We start from the raw sequence: 21,393 nt of genomic DNA, 5'->3' as shown, positions 1-21,393 counted from the left end.
CCGGCAGAATTTAGAGTTTCCAGCTCCCTCCTGATTCATTACTGTGACATTTGTCTGTACGTGATAAATGGCCCGAATGCTGAAAATCAATAGAGGCTGTGGTAAATACTGGTGAGTTTTGCTCTGGGTAGGGTTTGATTAAAGCGCTGTTGCAGGCACCTCCACGTCACTCCTCTTGTACTCCTCGATTCTCGGCCCTCGTTTGTGGAGCTCCTGTTCAAACCTCAGACACTCCACTGCAATGAGGTGGCCGGCATCCTGAAGAGCACAAACACAACGCCGTTTCTCTCAGGGGAAAGGGACCAAAGGATGCTCTGTACCGAGCATGCAAGAGGTTAACAGATGCTGCTCAGTACTCAGAAGTACTGTCAATGCTTCAGCATTTTTAAAAATGTGTTTTCATCTCTGTTTTCATCGTCATTAGCTGTTGCCCATACACACTATTACCTAACCGCTACATGCAGTGAATGTTGAAATATATGGATCAAAGCCAATAAGTAAAGTAAGAATATTTTATAAACTCCAAGAGGAGATGTTGCTTAGATGCTTATGCAGGCTGTCTGTACGCGCGCGCTTGGCTGTTTTTCGAGCCCCGTGCAGACTGTGGAGGACAGTGGTGTTGACGAGCTGCCTCTTACGGAGAGTCCAGCCCTCTTCAGCTCGCTCAGGCAGTCCGCTGTCATCTGAGGTACGTTTAACCGCAATGCCAGGTGGCCCAGCTCCAAAAGAAACGAAGCCCTGAAAATAAAAACAGAGAGGTCACCACGCAGAACAGGATGTGACACGCCGAGGAAATCCACAACATCACTGTGACACATCGTAGTCAGGATTTGACATTGCTAACACAAGCACGGACTGCCTGACTGTGATGCTCTGAAGTCTGGAAGATTAAATTAAATTATCCTGGACCCTGATTGATTTGGTCTGTGAAAAGTACATTAATGGCAGCATCATTTTCTGTACAAATGATATTCTGGTACAAAATCCTGCTGGGGACACTGCACAACAGGTGCACTTGACACAGGCTGACTGATCAACCACAGAAGTTACTTAACGGAGCTAATGAACCCTGTCTCTCCCACAATTTATACAGCGTCCTCCAGAGCTATCAGTCACGGCTAAACAATCAGGCTTCCAACAAAATCAGATGTTGAGCACTGGGGCCTTCATGTATTTGTTTTGCTCTGATACCACAGGAACACACTGTGGAAATAAGCAGAAACAGGTTGCCAAAGTGGGTACAATCTGGCAACCTTCCAATAACTCAGGCACAGAAGGGCAGTGAGCAGCCCGTGTTTTTGGTGAAATATACTGCAGATGTTGTCTGTATATTATTATATAATGCCTGAAAAAGCCCACATTGTGATGATCCGAGCTGCAAGTCATGCAAAGATCAAATTTCTAAAGTTGTATTTGTTGGTTGTCTGTTTGGAGCACTGCTGCAGCCAGCCAATCCTAGCAACACATCACAGTAAAGAGACAGAATGTTCCAGCTTCAACTGGCTGCTGCTGGACTCCTTTTCAATCGCCAACGCCTCTCGCTGTTTGAATAGCGACCAAACGGCTTCACCACTGTGGCGGCATTGAAGAAGATGATGGAGGAAGGTGATGGAGAGGCAGGTAGGTGATCAAGAGGAGTGATGTACAGGAGAGGAAGAGGATGGATAAAGGAGAGGCAGAGGATGGATAGAGGTGAAGAGGATAGATCATGAAGAAGAGGATGGATAGAGGTGAAGAGGATGGATAGAGGAGAAGAAGAGGACAGAGGTGTGCAGAGGTGAGGAGTATGGACCTCTCTCCGGGCGTGATGGACAGCATGTTCTCTGGCAGGCCAGGACTGGACCCAGGCGTTCGTGCAGCAGTGGGGTTGGTCAGAAGCAGGAAGATCTCTTTCAGCTTTGAGCCATCGTCCTTTCTGGCTGACCCACCCACGTGACTGGGGTTAAACATAAACAACAAGCGTATAGCTCTGAGCTCCCTGCATTATGACATTAATAACACCTTTTCACAGACGATATGAAGAACATTGCAAGTCACATTCCTACCAGGCCAAGTATCTGTCACTAAATGAAACTGAGGCATGTAAGATGAATGAGAGAACACTCCACATCAGCGAGGAACACACCTCACTTTTAATGAGGCTTTTAATGAACTGTGAAACCATGTCTACTTGGGCCTCCCACCACACTTCAGTGCCTCACCTTTACATAAGCCGTGAGCAGTCAGTCACTGAGGGTAATGCCATCTTAAATGCTAATGTGCGTGCAATGAATCACCTACTGTTTCAGCTTTTGCATTCTGTAAATCACAGATAAGGTCAGGCTCTCCTCAGCTTTCTTGGGACTTCTGGACAGATCCAGGAGCTTGTGTTGCACCTGCGAATAACAGTCCCGATTAGTGATGTGTGTATGTACTGTAGGTGTGTCTGTGTGTGTGTGTTAGCAAACCGTACTGTGGTGCTCTACCCTCTGGATTATGAATGATATCAGTGCCCAGCGCAGTGACAGGGATAGCAAATTATAGGAGACAGTATGCTCTTAGAGCGGTCTTTAAAGCATACTGTACTGTACTGTACTCCTGACTCACTGCGGTCATTAAAGATCCTGCGGTCCTTACTGTCCAGGACTGTGGGTTCTCTCTGCTCTTACTAAAATAGCAAATCTGGGTTTCTCAGTCAATCCACAGAATCCTTCTCCTGTTTCACTGGCTAAATGAATCTCTCCTTCTCCATTTCTGGGGTTCAAAGAGAGCTCTGGGAAAAAAATTGCTCCCAACCCTGATGAAAGGAGTCTGCCACAACGTCCTGCACTAGTTCACTGAATGCTAACTTCATAAACGTTTCACTCATGACTTTCATGATGCAGAGAGACAGTAGGGAGAGGCTGGGTATGCCTGCAGTATGCTGGCTGTACCTGTAAGGAGAATATCAGGAATATCAGGATGCACGTGAGGCTTTACCTGTAAGGTGAATATCCGAGGATACAGGTCAGGTGTGTGTGCTCCTATAAAATCTGCCGTGGCTTTGCCCCAACTGGCAGCTTCTTTCATTTTCCCAGCTTCCACCAGGCACTCTATCAAGAGCCTGCAGATAAAGAAGGGCTGGTTACGCAGCCTGGAAATGTCAACCCCATACAATAAATATGTGCTGGGCCAGTTGATAAAAGAGAACCGAAATGAAATGTAATGTAATATGTATAAAATTTTCATGCAAACATGAGAAAGCATATCCCGACATTTTTTGTACATTATTTTCCTAATAGTGAGCTCCAGTTTTTGAATTATTCATGAATGTGTGTGTATACACACACACACACACACACACAAAAATTCTGAAAAACATGGCTAACAGAACACTTTCTGTGTCTGCAACTGCTGCCACGCGTTGCACTGAGCACCAATGACGCAGCTCACAGCATAAGCTCGGCCCTCCAGCGATGGTCCGTCTCTCCCACCTCTTCCAGGGCCCTGAGCACCTGCGTCAGAGAGGCGTGGAGCCGGGGCCGGGAGCCCGGCCGGAGGAAGGGCCCCACGCTCTGGAGGTACAGCACAGATGCGTTGAACACCAAGAAGTGATATCTGCACGGATACAAACACGGGGGGGAAAAGATGAGAATTAAAAAGGCAGATGAATTATTCACAGCGTAATGCACACGCAGAGGAAGTTAATTGCCGATCAGCCATGTACAAGTTAATTTAGGCCACGTATGGACCGCTGATACAAATTGCATCGAATTGCATATGAACGTACAGTAAACCTCTTTCAATGAGTCGACAGAGCTAAGATCACTTTAATCTCTCCGACTGAAATGAAGCTATTATTCGACTATGGGTGCACCCGGGACTGGATCAGCGCAAGGGGGGGTGAACAGCCTACTGGCGAGTTGCTAATTTACCCCCCCAGGAATGCCCCCCTTCCCCCACAGTATCATAGACTAGATAAAACTACATTCCCCATAGTGCTCGCCGAGTACTTTATAGAGGAGATGAAACAGCATGGGGTAATAACCACTCCTCTACTGACAACTGAGGAGTTAATCAGACCAGCTTCACTTGAGTCTCAGCTTTGGCCTGCTTCCAGCCTGCTTCTGAAAGTATTCATATCTGTCAATCGGGATCTGTTTACTTGTGAAAACGTTTTGTACTTACTAATTAATTATTTGTGCTTATAACATCCGCTCACATTCAGGAGCTATTTATGGCAGAATGCTTGATATATGCAGCTTTAATCCGAGTGTCACATGCCGTGCAAAGTAAGGAGGAAGACCACACTGAGAATACATTCGCTGTGGAATGACGCTAATTGGAAAACGAACAGGTCCTCGATTCGATTTCCACTTCAGTTCAGCTCGAATTGGGGTTCATTTATTGTTTCAGCGTAAAACAATAAATAATTCATTTTTTTCTGTCAAATCAAAGTCTTATCAACACAGCTCACAAGAGAAAATGTGTGAGGAAAGAGCGATACCCTTGAAGGAAAGGTTTGATGACAGACGAAACCCATTTCCCCTCCGCTAACATACCTGGGCTGCTCTTTTGAAACCTCAATAGCCTTCAGAAAATACATCACTGCCTTCTGAACGTCATCCTGAAGAGAGAATAACGAGCAGGGGAAAGTAATGAGCTAGCGGTGTGAAGCGCTAACCGCGCGACAGGACCTTACACACACACACACACACACACACACAGAAATAATGATCACACAGGAGAATAGTAAAACTGTAAAAGTAAGTACATCTTTGAACAGAATCAAAACTAAATTTAAAGCGGGGCGAACACGAACTTCGGTCTACGCGTGCTTTGGAAATGTCAAACTGCCGTTTTCAGAGGTCAAATTAAGATTCTTCAGAGATTTCACAAGCACTTATGCAATTACAGGACCGGGTACAGCACCACTAAAGTGGGTTTCCCTGCAGATGAATATAAATCAACACACCTCCTCTCCTCTCTTTGTGCCATACGTTTCCATCATCCCTCCCCTCCCATTATCCCCCTATCTAAAATATATTATGTGCATATATTTATGTGCAAACAACAATATCCCTACGGTCTGTTGGGATCATGACCACTGACCCAGCCAAAATTTAAAGGCAGATGTTTCAAAAGCAATATGCATTCCTTCAAAAGTAAAAGCCCTTGGCATGTATGTTGCGCTGAACTTGTTTCCGGCTGAACCGATGAGAGAAAATCGAGCAGCGGTTTGACGACGCGTCTTGCGGCTGGTAGAGCTGGGCGTGTCCTCACCACACTCTCCGACGCCCGCGCACGGAGCTGGCCCTGGCACAGGTAGGCCCGGCACAGGAACTGATTGGTCGGAGGTTTCCCTTTAAAGTACATCATCAGGCAGGTTTCAGTGATCTCCGCCTGCCCCAGCTGAAAGAGAAAAGAGCCGCACCGCAGTTCAGCCTGCTGTTAAACCGGCGTACACAATCTTTACTTGTGTTTTAATGTATAATTCAGCATGTTCAGTAATTACAAGTATACAAGCTTAAAATACATAAACCCAACCACCCTCAACCGCAACTCCAGTCTCTGAGGATCCTTACCCAATGAAGGCTTGGCGTGTTTGTTACATGTACATGTATCTATTTGGCTATTTGTGAATCGAAGCATAATTATGGAATATATTAAACCACATTACATTGGCTAAGCCTCACTGGGGAGACAGTGTAGTATAACAGTTAGGCAACAGTTAGGGGTTTGTAACTCAAATGTTGTGGGCTTGGTCCCAGTTAGGATGCTGTCATTGTTCACTTGAGCAAAGGTATGTACTGTGACCTGAACCACATTAGTAAAATATCCAGCTGTATATGTAAATGGATGTTATGTAAAAAAAGCAATCTGTGTAGGACCATCTGTATATGAGTGCCTGTTAAATGCCGTGATGGACATTGATGGTAGACGGCAGGCTTATGTGTTAATACCTCAGTAACACACACCCAGTGAGCACTTTATTAGGTAAACCTGTAAACCAGCTTCTTAATGCAAATATCTAATCAGCCAATCATGTGGCAGCAACTAAATACATAAAAGCATGAAGATGTGGTCAAGAGGTTCAGCTGTTTTTCAGACCAAATGTCAGAATGGGGAAGAAATTTGATCTACGTGACTTTGACTGTGGAGTAATTGTTGGCGCCAGACAGAGTTTGAGTATCTCATAAACTGCTGATCTCCTGGGATTTTCACACCCCAACAGTCTCTAGAGTTTGCAGAGAACGGTGCAAAAAAACAAAAAACCGCCACTGAGCAGCAGTTCTGTGGGCAAAAATGCCTTGTTAATGAGAGAGGTCAGAGGAGAAGGGCCAGACTGGTCAAAGCTGACAGGAGGGTGACAGTAACGCAAATAATACCACATTACAAAAGTGATATGCAGAAGAGCATCTCTGAACACACAACGCATCAAACCTGTAAGTGGATAGGCTACAGCAGCAGAAGACTTAATAAGTCAAAAAAATAAGCCCAATAAATACCACTAAAGTGCTCACTGAGGGTATATGCGACATTTATAAAGTAAATCTGTGACATCACCGCAGCTGATAGTTTCAAAATGCTATCCTCATCACACTTCGGCTATGGCTGATTAGGCTGGCGGCACAAGCTCTCTGGATGCACCCGTTCTCATCAGGGCCTATGCGCACCTCCTGCCGGGCGACATCTGTCTCCAGAGGGAATTACACGGCACGTTTAGCGACAGCACGGAACTCAATTCCGGGAAGGCCCATGCGTGTCGGAGCGACGCTGTAGGACACAACTTTATCCTGCGTTTCGGAAGCTTCTTATAACCAAGAGCGCCGCGAATCCTTCACGCCAATAATGCTTGCTTTGTAATTCCAGCATCAAGCATACATATAGGAAAGATAGACGGCAATGGCAATTCTGACCTGTATTTAAATAAATCAGCTTTAAGCTAATGTCAGTTTGTGTCCTTATATAAAATTATATGAGTATATATTTAACAGATAATTACATTTACATTTTAGTCATTTGGCAGACGCTTTTAATCCAAAGCGACTTACAAGTGCATAGGTTCTACCACAAGTCAAAGCATCACATCCAGAACTAGAAAAATACACCTGGACTGCTGTTCTAAACATATAGTCGTCATCATAAGTGCAATTTCTTTTTTTTTTTTTGGGGGGGGGGGGGTTAGACAGGGATAGGGGTATCAGAAGGGGGGGGCGGGGTAAATCAGGAGGGGGGACTAAGGTAGAGTTTGAAGAGGTGTGTTTTGAGTCTGCGTCGAAATAGGGGGAGGGATTCTGCTGTCCTGACAGTGGTAGGCAAGTCATTCCACCACTGAGGAACCAGAACGGAAAACAGGCGTGAATGTGCAGCTCGACCGCCAGGTGCCCGTAGAGAGGGAATCGTAAGGCGACCAGAGCTGGCAGATCGGAGTGGTCTAGCTGGGGAGTAGGGAGTGATCAGGGATTGTATGTAATGTGGGGCAGTCCCCTTAGCAGCCTGAAATGCCAACACTAGGGCCTTGAATCGGATGCGTGCGGCAATAGGAAGCCAGTGGAGGCCAATTCTGGTGCATGTATGGAATTCCAAAGCAACTCTATATATAGTACTCTCAGTGACCACTTTATTAGGTAGACCTGCTCACCAGTATCTCAGAAACTGCTGATATCTTGGAATTTTCGAGCACAACAGTCTCTATACAACAGCGACATGCAGAAGAGCATCTCTGAACATACAACATGTTGAACCTTGAAGTGAATGGGCTACAGCAGCAGAAGACCGACCAATAAGTCTAAAAAATGTGTAATACATATCTAATAAAGTGGTCATTGAGTGTAGTATATTCACATAATACAGTATGTCAAAAAAGTTTTTTCATGTTTTTTCACAGCCTAGACCTCATACAGACAAATCCTTGTTTTGGTAGCAAGTTATTTATTAACGTTACACATTCATACTTTATTTGTGAAAATGTCTCCACTAAATGGGCCTGGGGGGCACTGAGGAGATAAAGGTAATAGCAAACGGATTCATGTTTATGAAAACAGTTTTACTGTACCTGAAAGGCTTGTTCGGCGCAAAGAACGTACAGTTCGGGACAGAAACACCTGCCACCTGATGCCGCCTTTTCTTTGGTTCCTTCATTGATCAAATCATACGCTTTCTTCAAAGCGTCAGCGTCTAAACACAACATATCAACGCTCGTTTATATGGCTAAATAAGTTGTTCAGTCATTCATTTGTGGTTTGGCAATTAAACCAAATCATAGCTATGTCATCGAATATATGAAACAAATTAATCCAAGCGTGCACGAATAAATTAGAAGATGCATTATCTAGCAATTAGCAATATGGATTAAGATAAATTAGTGAACTGTAACTAGCTAGTAACATCTTTGATTTATCTAGCTAATAGTTAACGTTACCTTTCTGTGTCTCAGCTTTGGCCAACAACTGACGAATCTGGAGGTCCATGATGTTTCCAAGTAAATTGATAACTACTGTTTGTTAGCTAACGTTAGCTAACTTTAGTAATGGTTAGGGAACATAAGCATCACCGCGAGTGTAACTAACTTAACTTAGCTAACTTTAGATTTACTGGTATCTTTAACTGTTAACTAAAGGTCAGACAATTCTTCCACTTGTTTATTTAACGTTAACATAGTGCACCCACAAAATCCTTGAATTTGGCATAGAGTCGGGACTAACACACCGATGAGACCTGATTAGAACTAAAAACGAAGCCAAAAATTGATGTATTTTAATGAATGTTATTGGGCGAATGTTAGTTGCACCTAGCTTGCGTTCGAGGTTCGACCGATGAGCCCTTCTTTTTGTTAGGGTTGCGTATCCTAGCAATAAGTATAACCATACGGCGGGCGTAGAAGGACAAATACGACGTTCTGAACAGGAGCCCATGAGACTTTAAACAAATTTCCACTCAATTTGTCCATAAAAAATTAGGCGCCCTTAATTTTTTAACTGGGCCCCTTGTTTTCACCTTCATCGCGTCCCTGGGTCGGAACCCCTTAATTATGACAATTAAGAAAAACCCCTTTGTGTGAACTAAGGTGTATTTCAGGTGCTGAATAAAAGTATAATGCATTTACCCCTTAATATTAATAAGGATAAATGCTAATTATTGGACATATTTAGTGGTGTTCCCCCTGAAAATGTCTTAAAGATCATTTAAATTAAAATTACGCTTTTAAAATTGTAATATAAGGGATTAATGAGGAGTAAAATGAAGGGGTTTGGTTTTGTAAATACAGTAGTTAGTATTGTATTACATTTTAACTCACATTGTTGGCAATTGTTTTCATATTGCTCCGTTATGGTACAAATATACAGAAACATAATGTCATGCTATGTACAGAGACAAGGGAATTCGTGCTCACGAAACTGACCTAAAATCAAAGTGACGTGAAGTCAAACAGAGACTTTCCTCCCACATACTGACATATAACCTCATTAAACCCAGATAACATGTATGTTTGCTTGCTTGTTTATGATCAAATCGCTCTAATTTTATTGTTGTTTAGACGTTAGTTCAGAATGTAGAGTAAAACGATGTGATAATGATAAAATTATGTTTGCCGACACCCTTATCTAGGACAACTTGCATAATTCATGTTTGATATTTAATTAATTCATAAAGTTGTATATTTACTGTTTAGTGACTTCCGGGGACAAGTATACATTTACATTATTAAATGCAAGAGCGATTCAAAAATGTGTTTCTTGTGCTTTGTTGGTCTCGTGTTGCATTATCTGTTGCTTGGTTACCGCGGGGACTGCTAGATACTACCCTCGAAGGCGGTGTGACAATGCAGCGTTATTTTTAAAATGACTAACAACTGTTTCCTGTCTGTCCCGTGAAGCCATTCACCCTGAATCCCCAAACCCATCAGATGCTTTGGTTTGGTCGGCTCTTTGATGAAGATGAATGAGACAACCACGAGAATACCTAAACTGTGCTAAATCTCAAATGCACAAATCATGGCGAGGCTGAATGACGAAGACAGCGTTAATGACTACTTTTCTTTGGGGAGAAAACTTCGGAAAGCTAAACGAGTATTAAAAATAAGTTAAACTATATCTAATAATCTTGTAAATGATATACATTAGCAGAAAAATATAAGCCAAATTCCGGATTAATGGATTTAACATACAGTAATGTGGAGACCAGAGATCAGGGAAAGTAAAATATGTCAGAATGGCACAGGAGAACTGAACCGCCAGGGCAGACGTTCCCTTTCCCAAAGGGCCCAGGTCAGGAAGGGAGTATGGGTGCTGTCTGTCCAGCACCTGATCCATGGAAGATGTCCAGGACTGTGGACCGTGCAGCCTCCACTCCCAGGCAGGGTAGAAGCTGTAGCTCATCCAGCTGCCCATTGCCTGGACTGGGGCTTCTATGAATGGCCTTGCCTCCAGCTGTGAGGCTGTGGATGGGCACCGGTTTGTAGCGCTGTCCTTTTTCTTTGGGTGTGGAAGTTGTTCGGCCTTTTAGAGCAGTGTCCCCAGTACATAACATGCATCTTTGTAAGAAGAGCAGTGAGCAGTGTTTTTAGTTGAAATCCCCACAAGGTAATGAAAGGCATTTATTCACACATTTTTCTTGCCTGTTCATCACATATCACAGTGACCAGTCCAATATTGTGCCACAGGGGGTAACCTGAGAAAGAACGATTCCTCCCTAAGCTAACCCTAACCTTTTTCATCATACTGAACATGTCTTGACCATCAGGAGACAGGAATGTTGACTGAGCAGATTGCTATTATTCCAGGTGCACAATATTACTGCTCCCATTTAGCCAGTTATGAAGAGATTTTTTATATTTAATTTAATCTGAGAATGTGAGATGTGATATAACTACCTCCAGTTCCCTCTTGTCAGATCCCCTCTTAATTGTCCTCCCTGTGCAGGGCTCTGATAGCATGAGCAGTGGCCTTAATGCCATCCGCTGCATCAAATTCATATTTTGTTCACTTTGGTTTTCCAACCAAAAGCAATATTTTTCTTTGAAAAATGTTTTTGCTGCTCATGAGGGGGTTTCTAAACACATTTCCCCATTCCCTCAGAAACTGCTGCATATCTGGGCAATTAACATATATTTTTAGGAGGTGTTTGTGGTAGATCAGAGTGGTTGGGAAAATGTGCTCATAGGTTAAAACATGTTAAGGTGTCATTAGTCTGAAAATCTTAGAATAAGTATGCTGACAATGCAAATACATATCCACATGATGTCAGTACATAGTTTTGCATAATCACCAGTTATATTATTGTCACTGAGTCTGGGCTATGACGCATGCATGCACATAAGACCACACACACGCACTCTCTAACACGTAGTCTGACTCACTAAAGGAATACTCAATGGAATCGTTTGAACTTCCATCCATCCATCCATTATCTGAACCCGCTTATCCTGAACAGGGTCGCAGGGGGGGCTGGAGCCTATCCCAGCATACATTGGGCGAAAGGCAGGAATACACCCTGGACAGGTCGCCAGTCCATCGCAGGGCACACACACCATTCATGCACACACTCATACCTACGGGCAATTTAGACTCTCCAATCAGCCTAACCTGCATGTCTTTGGACTGTGGGAGGAAACCGGAGTACTTGGAGGAAACCCACACTGGGAGAACATGCAAACTCCGCATATAGAGGCCTCGGCCGACGGGGATTCGAACCCAGGACCTCCTTGCTGTGAGGCGGCAGTGCTACCCACTGCACCATCCGTGCCGCCTAGCGTTAGAACTTCTAAAGAATAATTTGTGCACTTTTGTACTTGTACCCTTGCACTTTTGAATTCGTTTTGCATCATTCTCTCTGGTCAGTAGGGGAGAATGTTTGATGTCTTGTGTGGAAATCTTTGTAAGGTGAAAATAGCAAAATCACATGCCCACCTTAAAAAAGCTCATATGTGAATGGACTTGGTGAATGATGCATCAGGGCTTAAGAAATTAAGGGCCTCTGTGATTCGGGGCCTCCACTGTGCCCTTTCAAATTAAACCATCCATCCACTTAGACAAACATGGACATGTGCGTTTGGATACGCCTGGCTCTGTACATTATAATATGTAATAATGAATGCCATTTTCGCAGGTGCTTCTACAAAATCCATTTCACTTCATGGGCCATCAGATGGAACACCACTGGGAGCTGCACAGCACACCCAGATGACCAGACCTGAGATGAGTCTGGGTCCCAGAATGAATATTCTTTATTCGACTTATTTTTTAGACTTCTACTGCTGTAGCCTATCGACTTAGAGTTATGATGCGTTGTGTGTTCAGAGATGCTCTTCTGCAAACCATTGTTGTCATGTTTGGTTATTTGTGTTACTGCCACCTTCCTGTCAGGTTTGACCAGTCTGGCCATTCTCCTCTGACTACTCAGAACTGCTGCTCACTGGATTTTCTTTTGTTTTTTGCACCGTTCTTTGCAAATTCTAGAGACTAGTGGGCGTGAAAATCCCAGGAGAACAGCAGTTTCTGATATACTCAAACCATCCTGTCTGCCACTAACAATCAATCCATGGTCAAAGTCACTTAGATCACATTTTCCCCCCATTCTGATGGTTGATGTGAACATTAACTGAAGCCCCTGACCCGTATCTACATGTTCATATGCATTGCACTGCTGCCACTCACTTGGCTGATTAAATAATCACATTAATAAGTAGGTGTAATAAAGTAAAATTCTTCCTAATAAAGTGCTCGGTGAGTGTATATTAGTATCCTCATTTTTGTGATGTGGGCTTCTGTGTATATTCCCCCATAGGGCATTTTGCATGTCAGATTTTACATGTTAGGGCCACTGAACTTTGATATTTCCCAAGGCTGTATGCATCCTCTCCAACGTTGGTCAAATTCTGATTAAGCTCATGCATCTGCTGTGCTCTATTGATGTAGAATCCTCCAAACCAGTTTCAGACACGTACGGTAATTGCATGTTGAATTCAACCCACATCGTTTCTGTCGCATGGAGAAATATCTCTTAATTTCCTTGTGTCATGTTCTAATTCTCCAGCCAGGATTTAAGCCAGTAATTAAAAACGCTATTTAAATACTCTCTTCACCCTACAGCCATTGAAAAGGGGTTTGAACTGATTGGTGTGAAAAATCACGTTCTGTGGACATTATAAATCATGGAGAAAATTAGCTGTGGCTCAAGCTATGCTCTTGTGTAATAAAGTGCAGAATATATTAAACAATACAATTACACAGGGAGAGTCTGAGAGTATGAAGAATTCAGAAACTTCACTTTCTCGATCCATTCATAATATTTAATTTAATATTTCCATTACTTTTCTAAATGAAATAACTGCTTAGAATCAGTTGTTGAATTCTACCTAATATAATTTGTAGTGTTATATGAAACCAGGCCGCCATTTAATGTGTTGTGGTGTAATTAATAAAAATGACGCTTTTCAGAGATGCATTTTATAACTAGTGACTAAACAAGTGTACATTTGGGTTTTGTTCTGAGTTGCTATTAGTTTTTCAGTTTTGTTGGATTTATATCTTTCCCCTATGGTTTCTTTGAATATAATCAGATAAAGATGGGGTAATGGAAAGAGTCAGTTCAAAACAGCAAAAATCAATATTCCTCTGCATGAAAAAAACCTGTATATATATATATATATATATATATATATATATATATATATATATATATATATATAAATATAAATAAATAACATCTTTATCATAATTTAAAAAAATGTCCATTGCTAAATGTGATATTGTTTAAATTGGAAAAACATGTCTCCATTATTACAGAAATGTATTTTATTTCTGTAACCCAATAATGTCCTGTGTATATTTGACCCATGCTAGTTTCACAAGAACACAAGGATTAAGTGATGTTAGAGTATATTGTTGTAAAAATTGAAAAGCTTAGAGTTGTAGTTTGTCAGCTCTCCAAACTGGCACAATAGTTCACAGTTCAGACAACGCATCCTGGAATCCTTGGCTTTAGTGCTATATGTGAAATTATGCATTATTCCAGCATTATTCCGGCACTAATCGGGAGTCCTGAATCCTTCTACGTTCCTGAAGTATAATCCAACTTTGGTCTTGTCCCCCTGATGAGCTGTGCTGTGAGGCAGAAGTCCACAGTATGTGTGAACAGAGTCAGATGCATACAGCCAGAGACACAGAGCAATACCTGAAGGCCAGGTGGCCAAGAAGAGTCAGTCTCTCAGGAACTCTAAGACAAGGTGGAAGCATGGTTAAATCCCATACAGCTTTTTAATGGATTCTCCGACATTCATGTAAAACAGGCAACATACCACATAGCATTCAGGGCAGTAGGGTTTAAACATAATCACACGGATCCATGCTCGATACAGGGCGCCATGTCCCGATTGACAATGCTGATGAGGTCATGGGAGTGGCCTCTTAAGCCTTTCCAATCATAAAAGCAGCTCGGTTTGACTGGCGCATTCACAATTGGATTCTGTTCCATCACAGATGATAAGGAGGCACAGCCATGCCTGTGGAGCCCAAATAAAGCTCCACTGGAACAACTTAATGATGAATAAATTACAACTGGTTGAATGTTTGCAGACAATTAAGGTCACCTGAGCATAGCTCCTCTCTGATATTACCATCTGCAGCCATTCCAACAGGGAGGCTCCTGCCACACTACAGTATCCGCTTTGAATAGACATTTTTTTAGCTCTCATTGTCTGACAGTCTTCCCCGTTTGCTGTCTTGCCGTCATTGATGCGATGTTTGCCTTTGTTTGTTTGTTTGTTTTTGCGTAACAGTTCTCAGACGAGCAGATCTGAAGCCAGCTGCCTTCATTTCAGCTGAATAATGTCCTCGTCACAGGAGACACGCGGCAGTGTTAACGACCTTAACTCTTCAGCTCGTCGCGGCGGGCTGCCCTGCTCGCAAACTATGAAATGAGCTCAGCTGTGACCTAAAAATACAGCCTCCTGCCATGGAAACAGGCTTATACAACCTTGACCCTACCCGCCGTTTAGGCTGAATTCTGTTACCATGTCCCAAAAGAGCATGATCATTATTCAGGAAGATATTTTTGTTTATATGAATGTTGTTTTGATTAATATAGCAACAATGCTAATTACGATAAGAATGCCACACTATTAATATAATATAATAATAAGAAGAAGAAGAAGAACAAGAAGAAGAAGAATAATGAGAAGAACCAACCGATTCACCATGATTTAATACATTTATCAAACTCAGACTTGTGAATAGCTTAGTAATAATAACGTTAATGACTAGAAGATAAATAAGGCATTTTCTGTCTGCATCTGACAGTATTTAAAAATGAAGCCTGCAGGAATCGTAGGAGGCCGGTCCGCATGCTGTGAATGTTGTTTTGACAGATTAATCAGAGAGGGATGAGGAAATGCATTGTAAATAAGTCATTGGATTCGGCCCACTTCACTGCTGCTTTGTGGATAATGGAGGAGAAAGCAAGGCTTGGGACCCCATTAGGGGCCAGATGCTGAGGGACTAACAGGGAGATGAGGTGATGGGGGGGAAATAGCCCTTTACCTGCAGCCCTTGGTAGATGTGATACTAAAGCTGGAGCCTATCTCAGCTTTGCAGGGAGACAGGCGGGGAGATTCCATCACCCTCTATCTCATGCTTTCCCCAGCCCTTCCCACAAGGAAGGACAATGAAGGGAAACTAAATTGGTACCAAGTATGAGATTTCAAGTCATTAGGAAAGACTTTAGAATGACTTAAGACACCTATTTTTTTCTGGATCAACAAAGGGTAGCTTAATAATGTATTTTCATTTAATGTAATTTTTTTATTTTTTTTATTTGTATTTTTTCGGGGGTAGGGGGATAGCAAAAGGTGGCTTCAAAAGGCTATTTAACTTTGGTATAATGCAAGCAATTTTGGGGAGATTACTCCATCACATTTGCATAGTGTGAATACTAACAATAAATAGAGCAAGTATTTCTTGTACAAATACATAGGAAGTTAGCAAGAAATAGCTAGTAGTAGCGGCAGAGACAATTAAGGAGTTTATCAGGACAGACTTATTGATTCCATCAAAGAATGACAGTTGCTAAAGTGAAAAGCATGAACCGAGCTGTTGAACTGTGAGCTGAATTTTCATAATAATATACAAATATTTTGTTATTATCATAGCGTCTGTATTTTGGTGTTAATTAAAAAGCGAAGCACCAGTGTTGAATTAGGGAATTTCAGTCTTCCATAACCCTGTGGTTGGGTTGATGATGCTTTGCAGTTTAATGAGGAAGAGGCAGTGTAAATAAGAGGATATACACTCATCCATGCCCCGACTTGTCCCAAAGTATCATTCTCAGTGTCGTAGTGGTGCATTGTGGGTAATGACCAGAATGCACGCTTTAAGCTGCTTTGCATCACAGTCTTCTAGGTATGATCTAAACCTATGATGCATACAAACATGGCTCTCCCATTCCCTGAGGTGAATAACTGGGTAACTCAGACATTTAGGGATCAAAGGATAGTTTTCTGTCAGTCAGTGGGACTGGGGTAGAGAGACCTCAACATCTGAGAGGCCTTCTCTCATATGAGCGATATGACAATCAGCTCTCAACCCTAACATGTCACATACACATCACCAGAGGCAAGTGGGTCATTTGCACTCGAGAGATAAACTGCTGTCTAACAGCCATAACTGCCTCTTCTGACAAGAAACTGGCTGTGCAGTAACAATGAGAACTTTCCTTTTTTTGCATCTCTTACTCCAAATGTGGTTCCTCTTCACATTAAATCTTCACAGTCGTCTAAATGAGACCATGAAAAGAGACATTTCCCCATCGCTCCTTTCTCTATTTCACGTTGCATTACAGTGCATATGTTAAGCAGTTCATCTTATCCAGAGAGACTGGTGGGTTGGAAGGCCACTGCCAGGGGCCTGTATCCAGAATGAGAGAAACCAAAAGATCACTTGGCGTTCTGCCTGTGAATCACCCATGATAAGCTGAGAGGGGGATACAGTAATTGGGGGGAAAAAAATAATCAGTGATAATTTAACATTGAGCGTGAGGGGGTAAATTAAAAATGAAGTAATTGGGGGTAAAATGCCATCACATGCTTGTGAAGAGGCCAGCACCCCCAGGCAAACCTTTTCTTCTAATTCGCAAGATCAGTGCATTCATACACAGAGGTATTCCAGATAAATTCTCTAAAACTGCATTACTGTGAGATGGGATTGCAGAAAATAATATGCACAAGAAAGCTGATTTGAATATTTAATTATGTATATTTAATTACCTCTCCACTGTGAAGGCCTGATAGTCGGGCTCTTTTTCCTTGGAGATACTACATGCTGAGAGAATGCAACTCTGGGCCAATTCAAACAAATCATATCTCTGCATGTAATGTAAGTGGCGGTTGCTGTGGACCAGTCATGTGCTGGCTGATATTAGTATTTATAAAGCCACACCCTTGGCCAAGCTATGACCTTCTTCATAGTTGGCCAGACACAGATATTGATATGAGCAAATAAATAAAAGTGTGTGCACAAGCAAGCAAGCAAGCAAGCAAGCGTCACTGGGAGTTGAAAGATGTAGTCTTCAGACCAGTTGTGATTGCTTAAATGTTATTTCTTCATTCAATTACATATTAGAGTCTCTTATCCCAAGCAGCTTACAAAAGGAAAGGGCACAACAAAATGAGTGCACTAAATGAGATGGTATTTAACGTGTGCCATCTGCAACCTATTTCTTGGCAGGGCATTACATTACATCATATTCATTTAGCAGACGCTCTTATCTGGAATGACTATGTTTTCAGAGCAATAACATAAGTGCATCCACCCTAATGAAAACAATTCAGCTCGCCATTCGGGAACAACAGATATACACTCAGTGAGCACTTTCTTAGGTATTTATTAGACATATTTGTTAGACTTCTACTGCTGTAGCCTATCCACTTAGAGAGATGTGTTGTGTGTTCAGAGATGCTCTTCTGCATACCACTGTTGTAATCTGTGGTTATTTGTGTTACTGTCACCTCCCTGTCAGCTTTGACCAGTCTGGCCATTCTCCTCTGACATCTCTGAAGGCATTTCTGTCTGCGGAATGCTGCTCGCTGGATTTATTTATATATATTTTTTGCACCATTCTTTGCAGAGTCTAGAGACTTGTGTGAGTGAAAATCCCAGGGGATCAGTAGTTTTTGAGATACTCAAACCACCCTATCTGCCACAACAGTCATTCCACTGTCAAAGTCAAATCTAATTTTTTCCCCATTCTGATGGTTGATGTGATTCCTGCAGACTATATTAACTTAAGCTCCTGACCCATATCTACATGATTGTATCCATTGCACTGCTACCACACAATTGGCTGATTAGATAATCACATTAATAAGTAGGTGTAATAAAGTTAAAAAAAAATGAATAAAGAGCTTGGTGAGTGTATACTCCATAAAAAGTATTTTTTCTATAAAAGATGGATGGATAGAAATAGTTGGTCAGTGATGGGTTTTTTTGGAAGCAAATTGGGACCGGTTGTCTTATAAAATATAAGTTTGACTGTCATCAAAAAAATGTAGAGCAGTTAACAAGGCCATAGCAAAAACAATGCACTGTGTAACCATGGTTTTCTGACTTCAGAGGATGTTCACCTCTTCTGATGCTGCACTGCTTTGGTGTCAAGGTATGCGCTGTGCAGCTAGCTGGAGGCTTCTCACACATCAGCAGATCAATTCTGCCCCCATGCATTATGAATCAAACGTTTGGAAAATAATCCACTTCAACACCCTGCTGGGATCACTCACCACCTCTCTGCACTGCTCCTATAGGACAGGGGGTCACAAACAGATGTTTAATAAACATTTAATACATTTTCCATTAGCCCTACAAATGACCATTAATTATTCACGTTGGACCGCATAGATTAATAGTGACACATTTACATATCGCTCATGTCTCTCTCTCTCCCTCTCTCTCTCTCTCTCTCTCTCTCTCTCTCTCTCTCTCTCACACACACACACACACACACACACAGGACTTAATACTAGATTAACCAGGTATCAATGCCTTGTGGCAAAAGCGCAATAGCAGCACAGAGATTTACACATTGTATAACCTGCAAACCTGCAGCTGAAGTGACAAATTGGGGAGCCATAGAAACAAAGGTTAGCCTCATCCAGTCCACAGCCCAGCTTGTGCGTCTCATAGCTGCCTGCCAGCCTGCCTGCCTCGTTTACTGTAATTGCCTTTCACATGAGTGGCACAAGCATTTTTGCAATAATTGAATGTTTACCTTTCTATAAGCAAAATGATAGCGGAGGGGAGACTTCTCATCACTCAAGACTCGAGACAAGATGTACAACAAACAGACAACAGTGTTTGAAGTCCATTTAAATATGTCAAGTCTGGCTATGAGTCATCATCATGTGACACCCACCCAGCTAAGGTACCCTGGGCCACTGGGACTGCCCACCTGGGAAGAGGCCACTGGGGACAGCCTCCAGAGATCTGTGATTAGGTCGGCAGAGGCAAGCAGGACTTCCGATTGGAGGTGATCATTTTCAATCAAAAGCAGGGGCCCACTTGATTGGATCATTTATATGACTGGCATGTAGCAGGAGCTTTCTGACTAAGAGTAATGAGTCGCCGGTATGAATCTACCTGCACTTCATCACAGCTGTCTTTCTGAATGTGGGTGCGGTGGGGGGGGTTGGATTGGGGTGAGTTGTGAGGAGGGGGGATTGGGAGTGCTGGGACAGACAGTTGACAGCGGTTTTCAAAGCTATAGTGTATATAACTGAGGAGCTTTCTATGGTGGTCTATTAATCATCATTAAAACGGAAAAGCAATTAAAATGTGAAATGCAGTATTTGCATTAATGCCTGCCCGCTCACTCGTTTCCTTCTGAGCTCACACTTATTTCTCATCAGCGCGGGATGTGCAGAGTGCGCGATATTCATATTACTATAATAAGCTGTTAATTCCTATTAACCTAATAAGGCTTTCTTGAAGACCTGACTTAAATACTTCAATTTAGTGCCTCAATAAGTGAGAGTGTCTGAAAGTGGAAGATTGGAAAACGTATGTGTATTTATCAAGCCTCCCACTCACTGAATACAGGCATGGAAAACTGAATGGGAACATTTATTTCGACGTTTTACAGAAGCCATTATCGCACTGAGGGCACCTCTCAGCCCAGCTGCCCTGCGCAGGCTGGAGTGTCCCTCAGTAAATCAGTGTGCATTAGAGGAAACTGTAAATCTAAGGTCTTTAGTCAGTCAGTCCTGAGAGTAGGAACCCAAGAACCCAAGGGGCCATTTTAATCCACATCTCCTCCCTCAGAGAGGATTGGTGATGGATTACGGTTATCCTGGTGAGGTGGACAGCACGTTGGGGCTGAGCAGGTAGAGTCCTGTCTCTCTCTGCTGTTCTGGTCAGCAGCTGGGTCTGAGAGAACAGTGAGACTGTGTGTGTGCGCTGAGCACTGTCATTCAACTCACTCACTCATCAAATGTGATTCATTTGCTGTCCTCTGTTTCCTAAAGCTCACCAATAAGGGCATGTGCTGATGATGCTTTAAAGAGGATGATCATGATGGCGATGATAATGATGATGATGGTGGAATTATTAATCATAATAATAATAATATCGGTTATGTTGTGGATTATCATTTTAACCCCTGTGTTCATGTAGACTAAAGTAGCATTATGCTTGCCTCACCTTACATAAATGGCCTACAATATATGCTCACTGAATACCTTATTAGGTATTTAATCAGCCAATCACGTGGCTGCAACTAAATACATAAAAGCATGCAGACGTGGTCAAGAGATTCAACTATTTTTCAGACCAAATGTCAGAATGGGGAAGGAATGTGATCTAAGTGACTTTGACTGTGGAATGATTGGTGGTGATAGACAGGGTGGATTGAGTATATCAGAACCTGCTGAAAAGTCTCTAGAATTTGCAGAGAATGGTGTGAAAAAAAAAAAAAAACATCCAGTGAGGAGCAGTTCTCCGGGCAGAAACGCGTGACAAATAACCACACATTATAATAGTGGTATGCAGAAGAGCATCTCTGAACACACAACGCGTTAAACCTCCTAGTGGATAGGCTACAGCAGCAGAAGACTTCAATAAGTCGAATACATACCAAATAAAGTGCTCACTGAGTGTACACTACAGCAGCAGAAGGATGTAGCTCTTTGCTGTTATATGGCCGCTGTCCCTTTAGCACCACAGGGAGCGGTGAGGGGTGAGGAACCTTGGTGTCAGCCCCACTCACACACGATGGCAGCTCTGGCTCAGTGCCAATCTCAGCAGCTGACAGCAGTTGGCCAATCATTGGCTCTGAAAGATCCGGCCATGAGGCCTTGCACTGCTAGATATAAAATGTATATCTTTTGCAATCTCAATCGAAAACACACAAGTAAAGTTATTTGGCCTGCTAGCAGTCTATATGGAATAT

General features: G+C 42.5%; 1 protein-coding gene across 1 annotated transcript in view; it reads right to left on the bottom strand.

The window, feature by feature from the left end:
- Positions 1–8,472, bottom strand: part of LOC133118612 (cilia- and flagella-associated protein 46) — a 51,500-nt gene extending 43,028 nt beyond the window's left edge. The window contains exons 1-10 of the mRNA XM_061228725.1: positions 8,384–8,472; positions 8,018–8,139; positions 5,242–5,370; positions 4,521–4,585; positions 3,412–3,576; positions 2,959–3,082; positions 2,281–2,375; positions 1,793–1,936; positions 639–738; positions 160–258 (exon numbers count right to left, since the gene is read on the bottom strand). Of these exons, the coding sequence (XP_061084709.1) occupies positions 160–258; positions 639–738; positions 1,793–1,936; positions 2,281–2,375; positions 2,959–3,082; positions 3,412–3,576; positions 4,521–4,585; positions 5,242–5,370; positions 8,018–8,139; positions 8,384–8,432 (1,092 nt within the window). The 5' untranslated portion in view covers positions 8,433–8,472. The remainder of the gene's footprint in view (positions 1–159; positions 259–638; positions 739–1,792; positions 1,937–2,280; positions 2,376–2,958; positions 3,083–3,411; positions 3,577–4,520; positions 4,586–5,241; positions 5,371–8,017; positions 8,140–8,383) is intronic.
- Between the last annotated feature and the right edge of the window lie 12,921 nt (positions 8,473–21,393).

This window comes from Conger conger, chromosome 18, assembly GCF_963514075.1.
Source record: "Conger conger chromosome 18, fConCon1.1, whole genome shotgun sequence".
Classification (NCBI taxonomy): domain Eukaryota; kingdom Metazoa; phylum Chordata; class Actinopteri; order Anguilliformes; family Congridae; genus Conger; species Conger conger.
The sequence above is the reverse complement of the archived record's forward strand: the minus strand, read 5'-3'. Positions and strand labels throughout refer to the sequence as shown.